Raw genomic sequence first — 16,755 nt, 5'->3', positions numbered from 1 at the left:
GTGACTGTCTGGGAGTCTATGAATGAGAAGACCAGAGACTCGCACCTACGGCAGTCAGAAAGGGCTGCATATTCCTGCTACTCAAAGCACATATCAAAGATGTTCTTTCTGTCATGGTCACTCAAAATCACGATGGCCTTCTTTGTAAATAATAGGACCAGGGTTTGTTTCTCACTCTTCTTCTTATCCTGTACCAGTAACATTCTGCGTACAAAAATCAGCTTGGCAGCATTTCTGTTTTTGAGTTCTTCCATTTCAAATATTTTAATATACAATATGAGCAAGGAAAAAAAAAACCACTTACAACCAGTCCCGATTTCTTTTTGGCGCACAAGATTCCACATATGCCACAAAGAAGAAACTGCAGAGGAAAGGGGAAAAAAAAGACAATTATTTCTCACTAAAGATAGAAGAGCCCCGAAGAGCTTAGCTTATAGTTCATTCTTTACAGTTACTCCAATTGTAGGATTTTTTTAACGTTGCCTTCTTTTATATGATTTGTGTCATAGTAGCATTAAAATATGATATTCAGTAATTCCTTTTGGTTTCCTTGTTCCATTAAAATCTTGGAAGGACAATGTCTCTTTCTAAAATAGTATGGGGTAGCATCAACTTCAGTGAAAATATCATTTTCATAAATTTGATATAGGCCATTGAAGGCGTTGAGCGAAGCTTGTATCCATTTTAATATTGGGCAAAATTGAGAATAAGTGAAAACTTCCCCATTTTCCATTATCCAATTCCTTTCTACGTTGTCAAGGAGAAAAATGGAATGAGGCACTTACTCAATCTATGCACTTAGTACTCAACACGTGACAACAGAGGAAGGGAACCGAGTTCAAATGAGAAGAGAAGACATAAGTCAGGAGGGTGTTTTGTGTAGAAAATATTATTTATACCCTTCAAACTGTGCCAGGTAGAATAACTACCTCCTCATTTCACAAAAATACTCACTTTGCTGATACTTTGGAAGGGCATAGGAGAATGGAGTTATTGCTAACATGTTATTTGTTCTAAATAAAGGCATTGGTGACATCAATGTTCTGCAAAGCAGTTACATTGATTAGCCTAACACTAATCGACTGCTAGACGTTCTGCTGATTTTAAAATGGTTGGTTCTTTCATTTGGTTAGAAATATTTTGGGTCATTCGAGGATGTCCACATACTTTTTGACCTGAGGCAAACCATATAAATAAAATAATAAGGCCATTAAGCAATAAACTCACTGAGGGTTTGTTTGCAAACAAAAGGTGATTGTGTCTAAGCTTCTTTCCAATTGATCAGAGATTTTTGTTTGCTATTTCAAGTCCGACCTGAAAATATAGATGTTTTCCATTTAAGTATTTAATACTTGAATATATATATTTGAATACACATGAAAAAACCCTAAAGATTATATGAAATAAGACTGTTAAAGGAATAGACACTGGGATGTACAAGAATTTGGTGTATAATAGAGACGGATTTCCAAGTGAAAGGGAAGCTATCAAGAAAGACACTTATTCAATTAATTAAATTAGAAACATTTGCTAAATTTCCTTATAGCATATGACTATGAAACAGTTTGGGTGTTACATGAATGAAACTCTCATGACTTTAGTAGTATCAATTAGAGCTAAGTATTTCTTTAACTTTGGAAGCGTGAGAAGGATTTTCTAAATTAGCACTAAAGTCATAGATCAAATGCAAAATATTTAGAAGTATTAGCATGAAAAATTATAATTTCAAATGTCAAAAGATAATTCTCAAAAGCAAAAATAAACTGGAATTATTTAGAATATATACGATATATAAAAGGTGAAAATACCACAGAGACTCACAAAAATGTCTGACTGCCATAAACCAGAAGGAGATAGAAAATCAGAACTCCCTAAAATCTGAGTTCTTGCATCATTTGTACATTTGTTATTGTAAAAAATTCTTCACTATTGCTTAGTGCCATATGGACTGTTCCCTGTTGATCCCATTTCACATCTTTCAAGACTGTGCCCAAGTAATTCCTTAGCTTGGACCAATTCTTTATCTCACAAGGCTTCTAAGTTTAAGATTAAGCTCAAGCTTGCCCTCTACCTAAAGCCTCCCTGGTTGACCCATGCTCAATCTATTTATTCTGGAAATAATGGAAAAATAGGGAAGTTTTGTGTTTCTTGCACCTGCTTTGAGACCTATGAACATTGCCATTATTTGCTTAGAGTAAATCCCAAGTTGTCCTTTAAAGTAAAGCACAATTTGATTTCTACTTGGTTGGAACTTCCAATCAGCAAAAAAACAAAACAAAACAAAAACAACCCAAAACTGTATATGGTCCCATCTCATTGGAGGGGTCTAATAAATTGAAACACAGGATCTGGGAGATCAGGAGTGTAAATTCTGCCCTACATTTATTTCAGTGATAATACCCTAAATCCACATTCTTTAGACTAAACCTACAACGTTAGGGGTGGGGAATATATACGTATCTCCATGGAATTTCTATGTGTCGCTAAGAAATCTTATTCATAACAGTTGAAAAAGAAGCAAAAACAATCTCGGAGAAGTACCAAATTGCTCATAAATATCGTTGATTATCTTTATTTACCACCAAGCCTTCGAGCTGGGAGGGAATTTACAAGATGATCTAACTCAACCCTCTCATTTTACATGTGGGTAACTGGAGGTCCAAAGAGGTTTAGAGGTTTGCCCAAGGTCATACTCTAAGGTCATATGAGAGTAATTACAGACCTTTTAAATGTCTACTTGCTTTCCAGGCCACGTAATGCAAGTGCTTTTCAACTGTTGCATTTTTAGTGTCCGCACAATATGCTTTGTACCAGAAAACCTGACCAGATGCGCTCACCTACAGCTGCTCTTTTTGCCCTTGACATTGTTATTTATCATAAGAAAGAATTATTCATTTGTGCTAATTAGGTGTACTTTGTTTTATAATGGAGTTTGGTATAATAGGCATTGTATTTCCAAGTGTGTTTATTTTTAACACAAGTTTATCCAGGATGTAAAGAAGTTACCCACATTAAGGAAAGTATATAAAAAATAAAAAAGCAAATCAGCTTAAAAAATTAAGGTCAATAGCTTTTTATATTCATGGGAACACAGCTGGAATGGGAGATATAATTTACGTGAAAAATATATCTATTTCTGAGAAGATGGGCTCTTTCAATCCAGGGAGGATCATTTGCTTTGCTTCTACTGTGAAGCAGTGAAACATGTTGTGGTCGAATGAAAGAGGCTGCCTGCTGCACTGAGTCATGAAACTGAAGTGACTCCTCCAAGTGGAAGCCGTCCGATTCCAATTTCGTTTACATTCAATGATAATTAGCATGCTGACTCATTATAGCATGAAACAGAGCCATTATGAAAACAGAGTTCGAGATTCTGAGTGGGTTTTCCTTACGAGAATTCAATAGAGACCCCCCCCCACCCCACTTCGCTTCGCTCAGGGTATAAAAGGTTGCAACGGTGTCCCTCCCACATTAACCACAGGGCCCATACTGTACAATTCTAAATTGTAACTGTTCTAGAGTCCAGGAGAGAGCTGGGGTTTCAAGATCGCCAACTAACCTCAATCCAAGGAAGTACCAGATCCTTCAAGGGCAGACAGGGCTCACACACTACCCCTCTTTTTGCTTTCATACCTTCAGAGTTGTGTAAATATTTTATTTTAATATCGTCCTTTAAACAGTTAGGCTAAAGAGTTAATTCTAATCAGAACCAAGTCTTGTTGCTATGGCTGTGTCACCATATCAAATTCTGTCTCACCACAGCAGCCCCCGACACAGTAAGTGATGCTAGCTGTCACACCAATGTATGTGTGGAGGTGGGGTGGGGTGGGAGTGGGTACAAAGTAATATCATCCCTTGAAAGGTTTCTCTTCTGAAGTAGAAGTCTTATTCCCTGTAGTGAGGGGCAGCAAAGCCTTCTCATCCCCAGAGCATAGGTAAATATCGATTGCTACTGTGACGGGAAGAAAGGTAGAAGAAGAAAAATATTTTCTTCCCTAGGAAACTTCTAGAAAATCACCTTTGGAGCTAACATTTTATGCCTTTATTAAGTGAGAAATCGTGATCGTCAACCACTGGGATGGGGAGCGGAAGAGCCTCCTCCAGGTTTGTCTGCCACAAGGAGGAGTGTTCACACTGACAAGACAGCCTCAGCCCTGAGGCCTGGTCTTCAGACTCTCCCTCCACTGGGGCTGGCCCAGAACAAAAGAGAACTCTCTCTACAGCACCAGGCACTCTACTGACCATGACCCTGAGAGGGGTGAATAATAAGCCAGCTGAGTCTACAGCAAAGGGGTAGGCACGAGCATGGGAGGAAACCCCTTCTGTGGAGAAGGAGAGCTGGGATCATGGAACGCTAAAGGAATAGTGTGATGTGACAATGCAAAAGTTGATCCAGCATCTTGGTTCCTATCCAGAACATGAGGTAAGGGCAGCCTCCCTGTAGAGGAGCTTCATATGGTGACCCAGCCGTGGCAACAATACTTAGCTCTGATGAGAATGGATACCTTCGCCTAACTGTTCACAAGATGATACTAAGATAAAATTCTTACATCGTTCTGAAAGAAAGTATGAAAGAAAAAGGAAAAAAGAAAGAAAAACAGAAAGAATTTTTACCCTTGAATTGTACTTGCAGCTAAATATTCATTCAAACAAGAGACATGCTAATTTGGACAGGAATGCTATTGTAGGCTGAATAATGGACCCTCAGAGATGTGGGGCTTACCATAGTCCGCGACTAAATTAAACTTAAAATCAAACAAACTCACTGCTTTGGATCCATGCTAATTCCTAGGGAGCCCCTCCCCTGTGGGTTTCTGACATGGTACCTGTTGCTGGGGGAAGAAAGCCAAATCTTTCTCCCATGGAGCTACTGGTGGTTTAGAACTGCCCACCATGGGGATCACAGCCCAATGTGTAACCACCACACCACGACAGCTCCTTCTTGACTAAATTAGATAACATTTATGAACAACAACAAACCCTCATTGACCTTGAATCTCATAGCTACACTTAGGACAAGATAGTGTTGTCCCTATGGGTTCCTGCAGCTGTAAATCTTTATTGGAGTGGAAGGGCTCATCCATTTTCTGCAGAGCTGGTCGTGGGTTCAAACTACTTACCTTGAGGTGAGCACTGGAGTTTATATGCCACGATGCCACAGGGCTTCTTCAAAACTCAAAACAAGCACACAAAACCCCTCAAAACTCACTGCCATCTAGCTGATTCCAACCCAAAATGACCCTAGAGGACAAGGTCACACTCCCCTTGAGAGATTCAGAGACTGTGATTCTTTACAAGACTAGTAAACTGCCAGTAGTTTTCAACTGCTGCCCTTGCGATTCAAAGTGCAACTCCTAACTCGTTATGCCCAAAGGGGTCCCACAGGGCTTGTTAGGTAAACCTTTCTAGCCGCCCAAAAAGACATGCATGTCCTAATGCTTAATACCTATGAGTGCAACACTATATGTCAAAAGGGGATTACCAGTAGGATCAAGATTCTTGAAAGGGGAAATTTTCCTTGATGACCAAGCAGCGCCCAAGATGCAATTGCAGATGTCCTTACAGGAAAAAAGAAAGAGTTAAAAAATAAAAAGAGACAGAAGGTGAGGCAAGGATTGAAGAAGAGGGATAGAGAAAAGGGATTTGAAAAGGCTATACTGATGGTGTTTGAAGGGGCAGAACGGGAGTCTTAAACCAAAACACAGTCTCTATGCACTTGGAAGGGATGGGGTCTCTTCTAGAATCGCCAGAAGAATGCAGTCCTAAAAACCTATTTCAGACTTCTGTTCCCCCAAACTGTGAGCGATTACATATCTGTGGATTCAAACAACTATGGCTGTGTCCATGTCTCATGGCAGCATAGGTAAACCCAAATAAATATTATTAGCATGAATCACTCCATTACTAGAAACTCTTCATCAGGAAAACAAATAAGCTCAAGCAGGATAAACATAATGAAATGTAGTAGTAAAACTCACACAACAAGGGGGGAAAAGGGCAAATATTTTACAGGGAACTAAGAAATGATCAAAGACATTAATATCAGTTTAGAATAAGAGCCCAGATAATTTCACTATTGGAGATGGTGACGATGAGGATGAGGAGGATGTTAATAAGGTGTCTGTTCATTCTTGTACCAGTTAGCAGAATGACTGAGATTGTAATGAAATCTTCATATTGATAACAAGTAGAATTTTACAAAAAGGAAAAAGAACAACAACCAAGTTCCAATCAACATGTGGCAGTCAAGGTAAAAACCAAGCAAACAAATATAAAAGGAAATAAAGTGGAACTATCATATGTTCTTGATAGTGGCCCGCTGGTCGGCTCTGGTCCACACTGACCCTATGCACAGCAGAACCAGAACACAGTCCTGGTCCATCGTCACCATGGTTCCTATGCTGTAGCCCATTGAGGCAGTCCCTGTGCCAATCCTTGTCCAGGGCCTTCCTCACTTTTTGTTACCCCTCCACTTTACCAAACATGATATCCTTCTCCAGGGACTGGTCTCTTCTGACAGTACGTCCTAAGTATGTAAGACCAAGTCTTGGCACCCTTGCCTCTAGGAAGCACTCTGCCCACACTTCTCATCAATATTAGTTGGTTCTTTCAGCAGTCCGTGATACTTTCAGTGTTCTTCTCCAGAACCACAGTTCAAATACATTGATTCTTCTTCGGTCTTCTCTATTCAATGTCTAGCTTTCACATGCATATGAAGAAATGGAGAACACCATGGCTTGGGTAAGGAAACCTTAGTCCTCAAAGTAGCATCCTTGCTCTTCAATCCTCTAAAGAGGTCTTGTGCATCAGATATGTCTTTTAGTTTTTGACTGCTATTTCCATGAGCATTGATTGTGGATCCAAGTAAGACAAAATCCTTGGCAACCTCACCCTTTTCTTCACTTATTATGATATCATCTCTTGGTCCAGTTGTGAGGATTTGGGTTTTTCTTACATTGAATTTATCATCTATACTGAAGGCTGCAATTCTGGATCTTCATCAGCAAGAGCTTCAAGTCATTCTCACTTTCAGCAAGCAAGATTTTGTCCTCTGCATACCACAGGAATGAGCCTTCCTCCAATCCTGATTCCAAATTCTTCTTCATATAATCCAGTTTCTATGATGATTTTCTTAACATATAGACCAAACAAGAATAGTGCGAACACACAACCCTGACACACACCTTTCATGATGTTAAGCTATGCAGTGTCCCCTTGTCATGTCTGCACAACTGCCTCTTGCTCCTTATACAAGTTCCAAATGAACAGAACGAAGTGTTTCAGAATTCTCCTTCTCAAGGCTATTACAGTTTATTATGGTCCACACATTCAAATGCCTGTGCATAGTCTATTAAATACAAATAAACATCTTTCTGGCATTCTATGCTTTGATATCCCTATGCAATGATATCCCTTTTTCCACATCTTTTTTTGGAACTCTGCCTAGACTTCTGCCAGTTCCCTGTCAGTGTCCTGCTGCAAGTGATGTTGGAAGATCTTCAGCAAAGTTTTACTTGTGCGCAATATCAGTGATATTGTTCTATAGTTTGAGCATTCCGCTGGGTCACTTTTCTTTGGATCTGTTCCAGTCAGTTGGCCAAGTCTTTTAAATTTCCTGGCATAGATGAGTGAGTGCTCAGTGCTTCTTCAGCTTTCAGAAACATTTCAATATGTATTCAATTCCTGGAGGTTTGTTTTCAGCTAATGCATAGTAGTGCAGATAAAATTTCTTCCTTCGGCCCCCTTAGTTCTTGCTCATGTGCTTCCTCCTGAAACGGTTGAATGTTGACTAGCTCTTTTTGGTACTGTGTCTCTGGGAATTCTTCCCACCTTCTCTTTATGCCTCCTGTGTCATTCAGTATTTTGCCTATGGAATCTTTCAAGATTGTAATGTGAGGCTTGAATTTTTATGGAGTTCATTATACTCTAGATAGGCAGAGCATGTTAGTTCCTTTTGGGTTCTATTCCCACATCCTTGCACATTTTGTCATACTATCTGGCTTTCTCTTCTCAAGCTAACCTTTGAAATTTTCTGTTCAGCTCCTTCACGTCATTCTTTCTTCCATTTGTTTTAGTTATGTTCATCTAAGTTGGTATAAATATGAATAATCCAGTTTTGATAATAAAAAGAAAAGAGAGAGGGGGGAGATCCTATGGCTTGGCGGGGCAGAAAAGGGGATTTTTTAAAACTCTACAAAAATGGAGGAAATTCGCATTGCTTCTATTTTCACATAATCTCTTTCATTTATTGGTTTCCTCGTAGGCACTAACTTAGGTGCTAGTCAAAGAATTCCATATTCACATTTCTTTCTGTCCAAGGGAGGTTAGATTGGGAAAGAGAGGTGGATGATAGACAAGGAGGTTACAGAATTTTCCAGTTAGACTCACGTAATATCAAATTTTGGGACCATCCTTGTAGTGGAAGCCGCACAGGAAATCAAGAGAGGAGGCCAGCACTATACTGATGTGAAGCTCAAGGTGAAGTTCTAATCGTGATTTAAAAATCTATTATTAGTGTCTTTCCACTTAATCTTTTATTAATGTCAGATGGATTAATTTTCACTGAAATCCACTAGTCATTACAAATATGCACTCATTTAAAATAAAAATGGCATTAATTTTTTATCCCCCATATGATGAGCTGAACCACAAGTTGAATGTAACAATATTTGATAAAGTTTAATGATATAATTTCATGAACATTATTCAATTTGTTTAAAAGGCATGGGAAATATGTCATGGGAAAACCTAAACAGACATTAAATATTAAGCAGATACCTACAAAGAGAATCTAGCTGTTCCAGGGATTTAAAGTTTTATTATCCATTTTGTTATCACCAGTTCTGGGACATTTTTACTCTATTTCAGTCACCTACTAAAGAATGATAGATATGGGATTTCTACATGAAAAGTTTGAAGTTTAGCTTATTCAATGTCAAAACATGCTAATGCAGTTCATTTCTCATGCTATTGTGATAATATGAGTGGGTTTTCCAAAAGTTTGCTTAACTGGGTATCATGAATAAAAAAATGCATGGATTTCAATGTTTTTTTCCTTTCTTTTGTTAAAATAATAAACTCTTACTAACTTGTGTGAACAGGCTGTAGTTTGAAGTACTGAGAAGGATAAAACATCAATTTGAAAACAGCACCTGTCATAAACTGACCACATGAATTCTGCTAAAATTGAAGAACACACATCAGATTCATAGTGAAGCTTGGATTGAAGAATGATAGAATCATTGATGCTTTACAAAAAGTTATAGAGATAATGTCCCAAAGATATCAACAGTTTACAAGTGGATAATTCATTTTAAGAAGAGATCAGACATTGTTGAAAACAAAGCCTGAAGCTGTCAAGCCATCCATAATATTATGTGAAAAAAAATAGTCTTACTCTTGCTCTAATTAAAAAGGACGGGTGCCCGGCTATCAAAAGATATAGCATCTGGGGTCTTAAAGGCTTGAAGATAAACAAGCGGCCATCTAGCTGAGAAGCATCAAAGCCCACATGGAAGAAGCACACAGCCTGTCTGACCACGAGGTGTAAAAGGGACCAGTTATCAGACATCAGAGAAATAAAAATCATATCAGTAGGTGCCCACCTTCCTGATATGATCAATGAAGACAAACGTGTGCATAAGCAAATCTGATGAAGAAAGCTGATGGTTCCCGGCTATCAAAAGATATAGCATCTGGGGTCTTGTAGTCTCGAAGATAAACAAGTGGCCATCTAGTTCAGAAGCAACAAAGCCCACATGGAAGAAATGCACCAGCCTGTGTGACCACGAGGTGTCAAAGGGATCAGGCATCAAGCATCAAGGAACAAAAAAATCATATCATTGTAAATGTGGGTGAGTGCAGAGTGAAGACTCAAAGTCCATCGGTAGCCACTGGACACCCCCTTAATGAAGGGTTGTGGGGAGGAGATGAGCCAGTCAGGGTGCAGGGTAGCAATGATGAAACATATAACTTTCCTTTAGTTCTTAAATATTTCCACCACCACCCCACCCCCACTATCATGATCCCAATTCTACCTTACAAATCTGGCTAGACCAGAGGATGTACATTGGTACAGAGAGCAACTGGAAACACAGGGAACCCAGGACAGATGACTCCCTCAGGACCAGTGGTGAGAGTGGCCATGCCTGGAGGGTGGAGAGAATGTGGGGTAGAAAGGGGGAACCGATTACAAGAATCTACGTATAGCCTCATCCCTGGGGATGGACAGCAAAGAAGAAGGTGGGAGGAGACATCAGACAGAGTAACATATGACAAAATAATAATAATTTATGAATGATGAAGGGCTCATGAGGTAGGGGGAGTGGGGAGGGAAGAGGAAAACGATCAGTCAATATTAAGGGCTCAAGTAAAAGGCAAATGTTTTGAGAATGAAAATGGCAACAAATGTACATATGCGCTTGACACAATGGACATATATGTATGGATAGTGATAAGAATTGTAGGAGCCCCCAATTTTTTTTAAAAAGGACTGGTGATTAGTAGTAGAAACAGCATCAGCAGCAGCATAGGCATCTCAACTGTTTCAGCTTTCACGATTCTCACTGAAAAATAGACATTTTCTGCTCAATGGGTGCCTGAAACCTTTTTCCCAGATCAACAGCAGACAACAGCAGAGCTTCCAGGGGACATTTTGTGAAAGTCAGATGATAGAGATCCTGAGGCCTTTATTGGAAGAATTGTAGCAGATCTAACATGGCTTAGCCAGCATGACCCTGAAGCCAAAGCACAATCAAATAATTGGCTAAGAGAAAAGGCCATTGCAACAGTGTTGGGCAATGCTGACGATATTTTTCTTGTAGACTTCCTGGAGTTCAAAAGAACAATAAAATCCTATTAGGAGGAGGGAGGGGGAAAAAAAGAGGACCTGATGCAAAGGGCTTAAGTGGAGAGCAAATGCTTTGAGAATGATTGGGGCAGGGAATGTATGGATGTGCTTTATACAATTGATGTATGTATATGTATGGACTGTGATAAGAGTTGTATGAGCCCCTAATAAATTGTTTTTAAAAAATCCTATTAGGAGAAAGGTTTTGAGAAATTAGTTGAAGCTTTATCAGAAAAATGCTGGGGAAAAGCTTCATGAGAGAGCTCTTTTCCATCATGACAATGCTATTGGTCATTCTTCCCATCAAACAAGGAAAATTTGTGAGCAAGTCAATGCGAAGTCATAAGGCATCCACCATAGAGTGCTGGCATCCTTTTGTTTCATAATCTTAAAATATTTGTTCAAGCACACACATTTTTCAATTAATAATGTAAAATAGACTGCACTGATATAAATACATTCTCACAACCTTATAGATGGACTAAATGGCCAGTATCAGAGATTCTAATGGTGTCTTAACTTTGATAGAGCTTATGTTGATATATAAAGTTCATAATTTTAATTTCATTTTTTGTGCAACATTGTGGAAGGCCTCTTACACTTATTTTTCAAGGAAGAAAGAGATTATTTTATGCTGGCCCCTGGCTAGGCTCCTAAGGACTCTGTTTTGGATTTTCTTTCACTGGGGATCACATTTCCCTAAAGATTGTAATGTACAATATCTGCATACAAAAATTCTGCCAGTCAGAGGTGATTCTAAAACTTGGATGCGCATCAGCTTTTAGAAAATCTGGTCCCCAGATCATTTGAATCAGAATTCCCAGGAGGGGCTCAGTCATTATCCAATCATGGCCATCTACTTGATTCCAGTGCACAGTTACTTATAGGACAGGGTAGAATTGTCACTCAGGATTTCCTGGACTGTAAATCTTTGGCATGATAGACAACCTCACTTGGTTCTGTGAAGGTGAGAAGCAGATGGTAATATAGATGAACTGATGATGACATGGCTATTAGTATCCTAGCATGGGGACCACTACACCATCAAGGCTTCTTCTCACCATCAAAACAAAGTACCAGATTCACTGCCATCAAGTTGCATCACCAGTATGTTTAAATCTCTCCCGTGATTCCAAACTTTAGTCAAGTTCTGAACCATTGCTCTTAGGGACCACATGCAGGGTCTTCTGCCCTGTTGTAGCATCCATACTGTACTGAATCAGACCTACTCTCACTCGAAGACCTTCCATTCCCCATAATTAACATTCCCCATAATTAAGTCAGTTTCTCCTTAATGAAACCAGTTGCTCAAGAGTGATTTATGATGGTCCTGTGTGTGCTTCATCAAGTTATTAATGTCTGAGTTGTTTTTATCAAGTAGATCAACAGGCCTTTCTCCTGAGCAGACTCTGGATGAACACGAACCTGCACCGTTCTTTAAACATCTGACAGTAATGTTTGCACCACTCAGATACTCCTTCCCATAATAATCACTTATTATTTAACACCATATGGCAGAATATATTCTAATAAACTTAATGTTTAAGTTTAAACATAAAGTATGAAAACACTAGAATAAAATAGGGGAATTGCTTCACTACTTTGGAATTGCAAAGACCTTGAACTATGACTCTAATCCATAAAATAAATATTAATTCATTCAAAAACGAGAGTAAGGAAATAGACACACATAAAACTTTTGTTTGGCAGAAATTTCACATTGCAAGTCAAGAAGAGAAACTGGGGAAAATATTCCCAGTATATAAAGAGCTAAACTTACTAAAGTAAAATAAACCCTAAGAAATTAATAAGGCAAAGACTAACTAAAAAACAGACACAGGATATGAATAGTTATTTCCCAGAAACAAAATTATTCTTACTCGAGGATATGCAAAAATTGAAAATAAAAGAACAGTCATTTTCTAAATAGGCCAGATGCATTGGTCAGATACGTTTCCTCACCTATCCACTTGGTAAAAATCATAAAATTGATAACAAGATTAAGTTTGATATAGCTATAAGAAGCAGACACATGCATTTATCATGAGAAGATAAAGCGATAAAATATCAGATCAAAGGGACTTGAGTAGACTTATTTTTATATGTTTGTGTATATATATATACATATATCACAGATGCATTTGCTATATGAAAACAAAGCATAAAGAGTTATAGAATCTCCTTTGCTTCAGCAACTCCATGTCCCACAGTTGAGAATTCATCTAGATCTAACTTCATGTGTGAAATGATATGTGCACAAACTAGTTATTTTTATAAACTAAAATTGTTAGCAATGACATAGGAAGAGAAATTGCCAATATCAGTTATCAGTCTAGAAATTTGACTAAATTCAAAGGTGCTTGTTGTGTGTGTTTTCCTTAAAAAAGCTTATATGAGAAACAGATATGAAAAACATTCAAATATATGATCTCCTGGACAGGTGAGGGGGAAAACCAAGATACAGAATCATGTGGACAATATATGGTATTTTTTGTGAGGAAAAAAGTTTATATGATCTATGTTAACTTTGACATATACATGAGTATGTGCAAAGTAACTCTGGAAGGCCATTTAGAAAATAAACAGCAGTGGATACTTGGAATAGAAGAGTGATGACAATCATATGAGGTGAGATAGAATTTTGCTGAATACCTTTGGTTTTGAGCTACGTACAGGTGTGACTTATTAAAAAAGTTAAATAAGGTATCTTCTGTTTTCCTGAGGCAGAATTATTATCCAGGTATTATGTGAAAGCAACCCATCAAAACTCATCACATACTCATTATGGGTATTTTAAAAACACTGCCCAAGGTTTCCAATCTATAAACTTCCAGAATGTGTATTTCCGAAAGGACTGTCAGCCCACATTTTGGGGTGGAGGGCTTCTGTGTTCTTTCTTACATCACAGCTGGAAGCTCATCTGCAGACTCACAAAACTGGCGTATCATCGTGAATTATGTTGTCAGTCTCTAATGGTATAGACACAAACCCAACAGTCCCACAGAGTAGTTTATAAGAATGGAGTAATCATTTTTCAAATAAATAAAGCCTATTATTTATTATTTAGAAGTGAGGCTGAAGGAGTGTGGTTTTATTCTTAGCTATATATAATGAAACATGTAGTATTATTCACAAGGTACAAAAGGTGGAATAAACCCATGTCCACCAACAGATGAGTTGCTTAATAACGTGGTGTATATACAGATGGTTAAGTGGTTTCCAGAGACTGTGGGAGGAGACAGCAGGGAACTATGTGGGGGTGTGGTTATGAGGAAGAGTCATGAAACACTGTCTATTGAAGATTCCCCTTCCACAACTTTAAAGTTAATCCTTGTTTAAGAAGGACTTTGTAGTTCTATGAACTCACAATAGCTGAAAAAATCTCCAAAGCTTGTTTGAAAGTCTCTCAACTCTCTTTAAAAGGGGTTGGGATGGTAGATTTTTCTTGATAATAAGCATGTTAATGTGTAAAATAAATTATAGAATAAAGATGCAGTTTTTAACACCATCTTACTAAAACATGGAATAGGGTGTGCTGTTTCATGTGCCATTAATGGCCGGTAGGTAATCCCCCGCTTTGCCACAGTTTTTCAGAGAAAGCTGCTCTGTCAACATTTCTAGAAGACGTAAGGGGCTCCAATCTAACTGAGTGAATCAGTGGGCAGATGGAGGTCGGTGCAATGTGCACAGAGAAAGGCAAAATCAACCCTATCTAATCACTCTCAGGGCAGGTAACTGGGTCTTTTCAGTGAATAGAATGGAGCTAACATTTTTGTTTTTTTTCCTGGTGCACGCATCCTCAGTCAGATTAGATGAGTTATCTAGTCAATGAAAGCATTTGAAAACAATTCAGATGAAACTGATCTTTTAAATGTCACCATCATGGTTTTATGGCTTTGGGAAATTTTCTTTTTAATATTGCTTTTTAATACTCAACTGTTCTTGAGATATGAGGATACTTAAGGTTTTCTATACAAAAGTCACTGAAAACGCTATTCCCTCGACACGGAAAGATACCAGAATATTTTTATTTAAAGGTGACAGATAAGTGAAGTTCCAAATTTAAAAAAAAACGGTACTTTTCCTTTAAAAAGATTATGTGAAGCATACAATTGTTTGATAATGTTGTCTATAAGTATATACACCGTTCCTTTTTTGGCATCCTGGAGAAACTCAAGCTGTGTTCCTTTTACGCGCCTTCCAAGTTTTCTGAACAGCAAAACAAAAAGGAAAGAAAGTCAAACAGGGCAAGATCAGGGGTAAAATGGAGGCGGAATAGTCCTCAAGACCGTTCTTGTGACCCTCAGAGATTAAGCAGGTGTATTGCGATAGAGGGGGAAAATTACCTGGCCTTTATTTCACTAATGACGTTTTCAGTTTTGTTCTTTTAAAGTAGTCCTATGGTGTTAGGGGCTGTCCAGTCCGTTCCAAATCATAGCACCTGACTCTTCAATGCCATCGCCCCAATTGTTCTTGGGTTGGAGCCACTGCTGCCGCCGTGTTTCAGTCCTTCTCTGGAGGCTCTTCCTCTCCTGGCTGCCCCTCTCTCGCACCCCGCATGAGCTCCTCCTCCAGGGGCTGGATGGATTGACAAGGTGACTACAATGGTTTACACATTGGGATACTTGTTTTCTATGGAGAAGTGTTTTATTGGTCTATACATCAGATCTCTGAGTTAGAACTGAGGCAAAGGCATTTAACAAAGACATGTCATGTGTATATTTTGTGTGTTTGTGTTTTAAGGAGGACCATTGCTTTGTTTCTTGGGGTTCTTTTAAGGCATCAGATATGACACTTAGAAAACCAAGCCTGTCATAAGGCAGAGATTCTAGAGGAGGGAGCGCAGGGCCCCCTTTACTGATTACGGCCCCGGTTCATCCTTAGAAGCATATGATATGTCTGCTGTTAATGATTCTGATGCAAATCCTCAAGATCTACTTGCAATTCTTTGTTATATCTCAAGTAAAGGGAAGGTCTGCCTTTGCATTTGAAGAGATGTGTTAATACACAAATACGCACACACACACGTGCCCAAATCCACTTAAATATGTCCCAAGGTTCAAGTACCAAAGGTTTTCCAGACCCTTTTGTGACTTAAGCATTGCATAAAATTCTGTGCTATTTGTCTTATTTTCTCCATAGACAGTGCTTAAGAATCTGCTCTTGGCTCTCTCAACAGTTGGATCTAATTTTTATAAAGCATTGACAAGAAATTATTTCTAAAAGAATGCTTTCCCACATTATTTCTAAGGAATGGAATGGGAATGTTTAGGAAAGGAATCTTGAGTCCATACTCACTCAGATTTTGTTGCTGACAGCCGAATGCTTACCCAACTGCTGTATTCAGTCTCCTTCTGAGTCATATTATATAAATAGCAAATATCAAGAAAACTATTTGTTCCCTATAGAGCCCTAGAAAACCTTAGCACTGGACTCAGGATTGGTCTTAATTCTCTTCTCCGATTTGAAAGCGCGCTGGTGGTTCAAAGCCACCGGCTGTTCTGTAGGAGGAAGATGTGGCAGCTCCTTCTCTACAGCCAGCAAAGCCTGCAAAGCAGTTCTAGTCTGGTCTACAGAGCTGCTATGGGTCCAAACCAATTCAAACGCAGTGGAAGTGGGGTTAAGCTTAGACTAGAAGTCAGACCCAGAGTGACCACATAATGTAAGAACAACAATGGATTTTTACCACCTCCCAATGAGTTTGTAAAGTTTTATGATGAAACAAGATTCTTTCTATGGAATATGACTGGCTACAGTCCCCTTTCTCTCACTTTGGTGTAGTCTGGTGGTTTGAAAGTTGCTATGATGCTGGAACCAATGAGTCAATTATGGTGAACAGGCTTCAGTGGAGTTTCCAGACTAGGAAGAAGGAACAGGCAATTCACTTCTGAGAGATTAGCCACTAT

General features: G+C 38.7%; 1 protein-coding gene across 2 annotated transcripts in view; it reads right to left on the bottom strand.

The window, feature by feature from the left end:
- TMEM196 (transmembrane protein 196) overlaps window positions 1–16,755 on the bottom strand; it is a 57,209-nt gene that overhangs the window by 8,758 nt on the left and 31,696 nt on the right. For both annotated transcript variants that reach the window (XM_075557584.1, XM_075557585.1), the window contains exon 2: window positions 305–361. In XM_075557584.1, the coding sequence (XP_075413699.1) occupies window positions 305–361 (57 nt within the window). The remainder of the gene's footprint in view (window positions 1–304; window positions 362–16,755) is intronic.

Source organism: Tenrec ecaudatus, chromosome 9, assembly GCF_050624435.1.
Source record: "Tenrec ecaudatus isolate mTenEca1 chromosome 9, mTenEca1.hap1, whole genome shotgun sequence".
Classification (NCBI taxonomy): Eukaryota; Metazoa; Chordata; class Mammalia; order Afrosoricida; family Tenrecidae; genus Tenrec; species Tenrec ecaudatus.
Note: the sequence above shows the minus strand (reverse complement) of the source record. Positions and strands in the feature narration are given on the sequence as shown.